Source organism: Micropterus dolomieu, linkage group LG06 (assembly GCF_021292245.1).
Source record: "Micropterus dolomieu isolate WLL.071019.BEF.003 ecotype Adirondacks linkage group LG06, ASM2129224v1, whole genome shotgun sequence".
Classification (NCBI taxonomy): domain Eukaryota; kingdom Metazoa; phylum Chordata; class Actinopteri; order Centrarchiformes; family Centrarchidae; genus Micropterus; species Micropterus dolomieu.
In genome coordinates, this window is record NC_060155.1 from 20,220,977 (window position 1) to 20,230,590 (window position 9,614).

At 42.3% G+C, this 9,614-nt stretch overlaps 1 protein-coding gene across 2 annotated transcripts; it reads left to right on the forward strand.

The window, feature by feature from the left end:
- The first annotated feature begins 3,908 nt into the window (after positions 1 to 3,908).
- LOC123972646 (zinc finger protein Gfi-1-like) lies at positions 3,909 to 9,173 on the forward strand. Of its 2 annotated transcripts, none has more exons than XM_046052211.1 (7): positions 3,909 to 3,971; positions 6,408 to 6,605; positions 6,771 to 6,974; positions 7,514 to 7,917; positions 8,202 to 8,339; positions 8,541 to 8,706; positions 8,817 to 9,173. In XM_046052211.1, the coding sequence occupies exons 2-7, from the start codon at positions 6,494 to 6,496 to the stop codon at positions 8,993 to 8,995; spliced, it is 1,203 nt and encodes a 400-aa protein (XP_045908167.1). In that variant the 5' UTR covers positions 3,909 to 3,971; positions 6,408 to 6,493; the 3' UTR covers positions 8,996 to 9,173. The 2 variants fall into 2 exon arrangements, with proteins under 2 accessions (XP_045908167.1, XP_045908166.1); XM_046052210.1 differs by lacking the exon at positions 3,909 to 3,971 and adding an exon at positions 5,059 to 5,186.
- Positions 9,174 to 9,614: the final 441 nt, after the last annotated feature.

Sequence of the window (9,614 nt, forward strand, 5' to 3'; positions counted from 1 at the left end):
TGTGCAGTGAAACCGTTACAAATGGTTCAGAACAGAGAAGCGCGTCTGGTTTTGATCAGCCCAAAAGGACTCATGACTTGTACAGTCACTCCATTACTCAGTGACTCCACTGGCTACCTGTGGCCTTCCGAACCAAATTCAAGTCACTAATGCTGCATGCAGAGTGACTACAGTCTGCACCCATCTATCTAAACTCCATAATACAAACTTACGTTCCTTCTCGGCCGCTAGGCTCCTCCAACGAACACCGCCTGGCTCTGCCATCCCTTCACACAAAGCAATCCCAGTCTCGGCTGTTCTCATCTGTGACACCACAATGGTGGAATGAGCTACCACCATCAGAGCAGGGGCGTCCCACTCTAACTTCAAGAAGCTCTTGAAAACTCATCTCTTCTGAGAACTTCTCTTTCCCTAGGTATATACCCGACTGATGTCATACGTGCTATTACCTCTTACTAGTATTTATTGCTGCTCTTGCTAGTATGTATTGTCAGTTGTAGCTCTCGTATTGTATTGATACTTTGTTGATGCTTGTATGTTGTTCCTCAAATGTAAGTTGCTTTTGATAAAAGTGCAAATGAGTAAATGTAATGTATTGAATGTACAGACGTGTGAAATCAATCTTCTCAACTAATTCTTGGTAAGAAAGCAACTAATTTTCAAACTTCCTATCAAAGTAGCACAAAAGGGAATTACTCACCTAAAAGCTTAAATAGGCCTAAAGTACTAGTGTACTTAGTTTCCAGCCAATACTGACTTTAAAGCTAGCTAGGAGGAGGGATTTAATCAGAAGTTTAGAATTGGATTATTGTATAAGACATGTTGATACAGGAGTAACTAAGCATTCAACAAGAATACAACTTAAGTATTAAGTCTGTTATATAAAATGGACAAGTATCCATTTGACACGTTTTGTTGAGTGGGAAAAAATCCTTTAACGATTACTTAGTCAAATGATGAACCAGTATTTCAATAGTGCATCTGTTAACTCTATCAACAGCTAGGCCTAATGAAAAAAAGGAACCGTGATGTTCTGCTTTTCCGTTCGAGTGAAATAGATAATATCCCTCACTGTCACTCTCGGTGCAGATGTTCTTAATGTTAGATAAGAAAAGTCAAAGTCACTCTTGTGGACAGCTTTTTTGCAGTTGTTCAAGCTCAGTTTCTGCAGAACTGATTTCACAATGAAAAGAAGCAACTGTCCAGTCATCCCACAGCAGCAGTGGTCAGCAGTTCATAATGGTTCAAACAGGGTGCGGATGGTGTGGTGGGTGGATGGGATGAGGGGTAATACTGGTAGTACGATTGTCCACTCTAGATGGTCTTTTCCTGAGCTACTTCTGAGCTTGACTTTCCTCCAAAATTTTGATCTTTTGCATTTTGCCTCCCATACTGTTGTTTTGCATGCTGTCAACTCATGTTTTCATCCTTAAAGTCACAATTTAGAATTCAAAGAAAATGACTTTGAGGTTGGTGGATTAGAAATGACTTGCAGAAAGTCACACATGAACAAATGTGTTCACAGGCACACCACAGATAAGAGGACTGCGCACTGTTGACAAGCAACACACTCTTGTCTTTCCTGCCTCTTTTTCTCACTGCTGATTGCTTTTATTTTCATTTGCACGCAGAGACATTTTTAAACTCAATAGCATTTATAATGTCATTGTCTTTCCCTTAAAGTCCATAAAGAGAAACAGGTGTGGTTACATCTGCTACATGCACATACCTCTTAAAACAATTTTCTAACTCCTACACATTTTTCAGTATTAGAATGATATGGATATGCAGTACATATAGAAGTTCTTTGTCCTGGAAGACATACAGTGACACACATGGAGTACTCAGCAAAACCAAATCAGTTCTGCGGAAACTAAATTGAATTCTGCTAACTTTAACACCAGACAAAATATTTCGGGAACAGCAGAGATGAAGTGTGAAAGCCCACCCACCATGTGACCAGTGTTTTACACCCCATGCAAAAACAGACCGAGTGGTGTTTTCTATGTGAAAGTATGTCCAAGAGAGATACCGCAGATTTTAGAGCATCAGCTAAAAGGAACTGGCACTTGTAACTGTGCAGAAACAGGGGACACATAAGCTTCGTTCAGGGATTACACACACATATTTTCACAAAAATAAACAGTGATTTCATAGCCAAGATTGGGTACCTTTGTCCAGTTGAAAGCAATGTGAAAGCCATGAAAAGTGATTAAAAACATCCAACATAGGAAATAAATACACACATGCAAACCGCAGGCTTATTTATTCTTGACTATGCCTGTTGAACTCTGACCTTTCAAACGGCCACCTCACCCCCCCAGACATGGACAGAGACACAATGACCAGGAAGCACCGAGCATGTTTCTTCACATCCACGCACCAACGTCCCTGATGAGATTCTTAGTATTTGCGAGAGAAATTTACAACCAGAAACAGGCTGGTTGCAAACAAGGGGAGCTGCTGATCACAGTGATGGATGAGGGAGGTGATTTGTAGAGTGTTTACAACATACATCCAAGCATCTGTTTAGTGTAACGTGGAAGTTTCTTTTTAGTGTTTCTTCCGTTTTCCACACTTACAAGGTTTCTTTCTCATATTGTAATTGTAATGGCAATTGTAGCCATGCTGACCATGGACCATGGTTTTGGGACCTTTAGGGTACATGATGGTATAGCAATAGTCAGAGTTAAATCAGAATAATCATCCTAACAATCAATGTACAGTAACACAGACCCCCCCACTGCTGCAGATTTGAAGTGAGTGTAGGCGAGAAAAAAAAACATGACGTTTGTTGACCCTGTGTGTGAAAGAAGAACTGTCTTGCGGTCAGCAGAACCCAGTAAATCATTCATTGTGTTCACACTCTGTCCCTATCTGGTGGCTCCAGTTGGAGGCCAGATCTCTATGAGATTCGGACAGCCACTCCCAAGAGGTGGATGAATGCAGTTGAACCCAAGGAAAAGGACTAAAATCAGACTGTATGTGGAGGGAAAGACACAGAGATAGTTTAAAAGGGAGAGGGAGGGGGTTGTTACACCGTGGTTACAGTTTTGGAGCCAAAGGAACCTGTGAGGGGATGAGATAGCATGGTGTGGTTTTCCTTGAGATGCCACAGCAAAGTGGAGGTGCAGAGGTGAACGCTCAGACTGAGTGCCTGGGACTATACAGAGACATGAAGCAGAGAAAGTCAGTTTAGCCACAATAAGCTATTATGGCATGAATCCATTGCATGCAGTAAAAATCCACTTTTTATAATTACATATCTTGCATCTGATTTTCTGGAACTATTAAACTGTAGAAAAGTCGTTTTTTTACACACATGAGATGCTTTCATTTTTGTCTGCCAGAACGAAATCTGTTTTAGTTTCACTTTTATGACTTAAAGTGAGACTATATAAGTTTTGAAAGAAGAAACACCACATTCTTTCTATGAAACCACAAACAAATATAAATTTAATTTATGAGAAACAAAATGCACCTTTGCTCAATTCAATGCACCTCAGGGGTTTTTACTGCTACAGCTTCATCTGGTCTAGTATGACCAGTAGCTATGGAGGCTAATGTTAGCAAACTTTAGCTCGATTTTGCTATGTAACAGATGTTAGTCAGCTGGTCCACTGAACTGACTTTTTCCTTTACTTGTGAAAATGTTTGCATCTGTCACTATCCCCTTATGTAGCCACAGTGGCCACTGTTTAGCTGCTTTTAACTGAACTGCAGTGAGTCAACATCAAGACAACATACAGATGAGCTGCCCTGCACTCTGCCCCTCTTGTCAGCATTCACATGCATGTGGTATGAAAGCTGCAGCCTCAGGTATATTTAAAACTATGAGGAGTCCCCACAGTCTCTCTCTCTCCTCGTCTGGGCCGAAAAGGGGCCTAATTCTGAACTTGAGAAAATAACCTCATGGCTCACCAGCACAAGTCTTAATTTAACCCTGCGACTGCATCTGCACCTTTGACAAGGTAAACAAGTAGACAACTGTTGCTGCGAAAAGCAAAAGTATGCCCCCCCCCCCCTCTCTTCCCCGGGCTGTGATCACTGCGATTGGGCTTCTATTTCAATCACATACTTTCTGTAAACTTAAAGAGCGAGAATCAAGGCCTGTGGGGGAAGAGGTGGTGGTGGGGGGGGGGGCACAAAAGAGGAGGCTGTGGCAACACTGATAGCGTCTTCTCGACTCTGCGCTCGGTTTCCTGTTCTGAGTCAGTGTGTAACTCTGAGTTTGAACGTTGTCACACAAACCCTGTCCTTCTCTACGTCTATCTCGAACATTAATTTTTTCTTTCTTTATGAAAATAATCAGATGCTATCAATGTCAAAGCAGTCGAAAGCATTTAATCGAATGTATGGTTGAATATCTTTCATGAGATGTGATTGAGCAACCACGCTCTGTAGGGAACGTGTTGAATTTAGATAAGTTATCTGTCCATAACGTAGGCTGCCGTATGTGGTAGAGATTTTGACATTAAAAAAAGTTCTATGTCTGAAATTCTGTAAATTTTACAGGAATAGTCATGTCTGATGTTTTGTCTTTGCTCATAATGTGCGAGAAACCATTGCTGTCTTCTCATTGGTGGGGAGGGGAGGTAAAAATTGCAGTGTTGTCAGATTTTATGGACTGATTTTTGACCCTTTCGACCCTTTCGACCCTTTTCAGCAAGTGAAACATTTCAAAGTTAAGTGTCAGCATGAGAAGAGTCATCAGAAAACTGTCAACCACAGATATGAGATAAAGTTGAGTGATAGAGCATAGAGCATTTTATGTTGATAATTAAAAAAGATAGAGCTAAGAGTCTGTCTCTAAGTGGGAATAAAAGTAATGATGAAAGGAATTCAGTTCTAAACGGCAACTTAAAGGGTCTATTTTTGTACAATGCAAATGTCCAAAGAGTATGGGTATCTTTTATCAAAACATGAATCAGTGTTTTTGTTTGACTTTCATGGCTGACTAACATGAAAATATTCTGACAGAGGGAGGGAGGCGAAGAAAGGGTGAGTGTGTGTGTGAAAAAGAGAGAGAGCATGCCGGCGCATGTGTGTGCCTGAGAGAGAGTTTGTGTGTGTCTCAGAATGAGCAGCAGAGGGTTTTGTGGTGTGTTTCTCTGCAGCGTGAGAGTAAATGTGGACAGAGTTCAGGACAGTGTGTGTTCTCAGAGCTGGGATATAGTACCTGCTGTGTGAGTATGGGACATGTGTTTATGTCTTTATGCCTCGGCTATCTGCGCTTTGCTTGCAGGTCTCTAACTTGTGCAGCTGCATCAAACAAAGTCGGTTCCCACATCGGACAAAAATCGATACCGCTTTGCTTTGGTCCGACCTTGAACAGAGCCCGAATCTGCTCCATGATTTGCATTTTGCGCCTGGCAGATTTCCACCGAAAACGTTACCTATGATTTAATTGATCCTGTTTATTTTAATATTCCGGTTGACACTTGTGTATTCCTGCCCTGCATTTATTTCAGTGGACAGCCTAATTGGGCCTGCGGATAGGCCGGGAGGGGGCTTTAATGATGTAAAACAATAAGGCTGAAGTCAGTGCTGGTAAGCTGAAGCAGTGTAACTGTAAAGGGATACTTCGGCTCCCCACCAGCAGGCTGTTGTGCAAAGGGGCCGTGCGCGTCTCATTAACAGGATCACTTTACAACCAGTCAAACAAATAGGTCATTATCCACCAAAGCCTGCTCTGCCTGCATGTAACCATCCACAAACACACACGTTTTTATCATTCAGTCTTATTACATTTAAATTATATTGTTACCGGCCTGTTTTTTAATCATCTGGCTTGATGAGACTCGAAAATGACCTGCTTGTTTTATTATGTTCATTTGATTTAGAGTTCAGACTTGTGATGTAAATCTCAACCATTGATACACACTGGCAAGCGTACATATCCAGTCTGAATTTGTCCTAAGTTCCTGCAATTTCTGAACCTTCGCAGCTGTGGACACCAATTGGACATTAATAGCCTATAGCATAATAATGTGTTTATCCGTATAAACACATAGGCTATCGTTTGAGAATTTATTTGAACTTTTTTTAGTTTAAAAATAGTCCACATTTTGATAATATGACCCGTTAATTAATATAACTCTATCAATTTAAATAATTTAGGCTAGATTAAACTAAGCGAACTATAGTAGCCTAAACTATAGCTTCTTTTAAACTTCCTCTTATGTGATTCAGCCTTCGTCACACGTATGTACCATTAAGGACATACAATATGTCCTCTCCAATCCCATATCTGCCAGGATCCTAGTGGGGAACGGTGGTCCCGCTTTTGGCCACCTGCCCAGCGACACCTGGTAAACGATACGGCCCCTCTGCGCCTGCGTAATAGCCTGCCAAAAATCCCAACGCCGTCTCGCCTGTCAACCAATAGTGTTCCAATCTGTCCACAGATAAAGTCAGAACAGCGTGGAGAGGAGTGAAGTCAAGTGGAGGATTTCAGACCAGAACAGCACCGTCAGAGAGAAAGAAAGAAAACATGCCGAGGTCTTTCCTGGTGAAGAGTAAAAGGGCCCACAGCTACCACCAGACCCGGTACCTAGACGATGACTACAGTAGACTGGACACTATTCTGGCTCACGTGTGCACAGGTAGGTTCATTTGTGCGTAATTACGCACGAAAATGTTTGAACAACGCTAGCAATAGCGATTCGTACCCCTTGGAAAATATTCCGTTTTTGGTATAATTAATTTCGTCTACCTAGACATCAGTTTCACAGTCAGTCCGTGACATTGCTCTCCTCTGCTGCCATCAGAGACCAAATCTCAGAGGGAGTTTGACTCCAACTTGCAACCGCAGGAGGATGTGACCGCAAGCGCTGACAGACTTTCCCTCGGGTCCAGGCTGCTGTCCCCGGGGTCGCTGTCCTCCAGCTCGCCGCTGAGCTGTGAAGGCAGCGTGTGTGACCGATCCTCCGACTTTGATTTCTGGCGTCCCCCGTCTCCCTCCTCATCACCAGGTCTGTGTCAGAGGAGTATTAAAAAGTACAAAGTCTGTTATTGTTAGGCCTATTTGAATTATGATAGTGTCAATATTGTTGGACCAGTGAGCTTATATAATTTTTGTTAAAAAGTAATTTTCAACAGTTGCCATATATCCATATCAGATTCATGATTTATTTTCATCACTTTTAACACTCATGTAGCCGACTGATTGCCATGATGGAGAACAAAGATCAAGCGCATTGTCATGATTTGGGAGTCAAAATAGGGGCATCCAGGAATATGCTATGTTCACTGATAGGCCAACCTTTGAAATCTGCATGTACTAATTTATTTAACTGAGAAAAAAGTAAAATATCTCGCCGGTCATTACATTTCTTACACACAAATAACTATTTTGTAAATGTAAGTTTCAACATTTTGATGCGGGCGCTTCAAGGTTTCAGTTGGTTATTTTAGTCTAAAATTAGGCTACTATCACGCATGTTATCTAATCATTTCCAGTGAGGCCCATTTGCAGTTCGCACTCATTTGTCCAAACCAAATCAACTTCCAGATTCAGAGAAATGCCCCACTACAGCAGCGGAGAACGGCCAGCACTTCAACATCCCGCTCTTTCCTTACTCCTGGACAGCGTACTCCGGCTCTGAGCTGAGGAATCTGGTTCCGGGGCCATATCATCACCACCTCCAGGGCCACAGGGAGGTTCACTCACCTGTCAGCATCTACGGTGCGGAGGACAGCGGCACCGAGCCGCTTTACGCACAGCGGGGCACGGTGTCCGGATCCTACCAGGATTATTCTTCAACGGTCCACCAAATATGCAGGATGCGGGACGGAGACGAGCTGTATGTGGATGTAAAGCAGAAGCCCCGCCGGGCGGAAATCAAGTCTGAAAGTGACTTAATTTGCTCTAACATCGAGTCAAGCGGATCCTATAAATGCATTAAATGTTGCAAGGTACGTTTACCAATGTTTACTGCGGCGTTACCTTACCAAACCTGTAAAAGTTCTATTGTTTTAATATTTTTTGAGTTTGCAGAGATGTTACAAATGATCTTGGTGATTGTAAGTGTGTTTATTGGTGATCGGGGCATAACATCAAGTTTAACTTAAATTTCAACCATATTTAGTGGCTGGGAATGAGATGGAAATCGTTCTCAAATTGAAAAATAAATAGTCGTTTTTTTAAATTTTGAGTTGAATTTCGAAGTAAAAATGTCTAATATCTATTTTTCCAAAAGGTGTTCTCCACACCTCACGGGTTGGAGGTTCATGTGCGTCGGTCGCACAGCGGGACGCGGCCGTTTGAGTGCGGGATCTGCGGGAAAACCTTCGGACACGCCGTAAGCCTGGATCAGCATAGAGCGGTTCACTCGCAGGTAGGCCTCTAACTGAAAATAAACTGTTGCATAAGTTGCTTTGCAGACTCAAAGGCCCACATCCTGGAAGCAAGGCCCCGGATAACTGGGGTTTGGCCACCACAACTCCAGTCTGATTTTTCAGGCCTGCTTTATTTCTGCGGTTTAATGTAGGCCTAATGTTTTGAGGCCTTCCACACTGACACTTTACACATTTTACAGGAGAGGAGCTTCAGCTGTAAAATCTGCGGCAAAAGCTTCAAGCGCTCCTCCACGCTGTCCACGCACCTGCTCATCCACTCGGACACGCGGCCCTATCCGTGCCAGTACTGCGGGAAGAGGTTCCACCAAAAGTCAGACATGAAAAAGCACACTTTCATCCACACAGGTGAGACACCGTGCAAACTGAAAGCATCGACAGGCCTAAATGCAAAAAAGGCCTTGCCGTGCGTAATGCGTATAAATGGCTCTGCTCTGACATTTCGTTTTCTCCTGCAGGTGAGAAGCCGCACAAGTGCCAGGTGTGCGGGAAGGCCTTCAGTCAGAGCTCCAACCTCATCACGCACAGCAGGAAACACACGGGCTTCAAACCTTTCGGCTGTGACCTCTGCGGGAAAGGTTTCCAGAGGAAAGTGGACCTGAGGAGACACAAGGAGACGCAGCACGGACTCAAATGAGCAGACGTCGATGATTGCGCCCAAAATCCTGCACTTTTAATGCCCCCCCCGACTATGCTGAATAGTGTTTTTATTTTATTCTATTGTTCGTTTGTTGCATTGGCCTATACTTTCTCTATTGTTATTTTAGCCTGAGATATGCTGGTTGAGTTTATGGAAATAAAAGTTTATTTATCGAGTTTGCTTTTACATTATTATTAAAATGAAAAAGCCAAATGCCCTAAACTACTGGTTTCCATAGGAAAGTTTTTGTAATAGCCTGTATACCATTTGAAATGAAATATCACTTTTAAATAACCAAATCCTTCTTTTAGAAAGTAGACATCCTGCTTTTTCAACTTATTCAATTTGTTATGTAATCAGGGTTTATACATTAACTTTTAGAGCTCAAGTTAGGAATTGACCAACCTTTGGTTTCAATCCATCTACATTTCATTCCTTTCTACATGATATAATAAACAGTTCTCATAATAATTTTTATTAAAGTTTAACACATTTAAAAACAAAAAATCCCTCTCCCTCAGCTCATTGATTGTTGGTACACTGTGAAAAACAAGAAGCTGTGTTAAGCCATGCAGGCCATCAATCACGTCCCCAATCTGCATGACAGGTCAGTTAT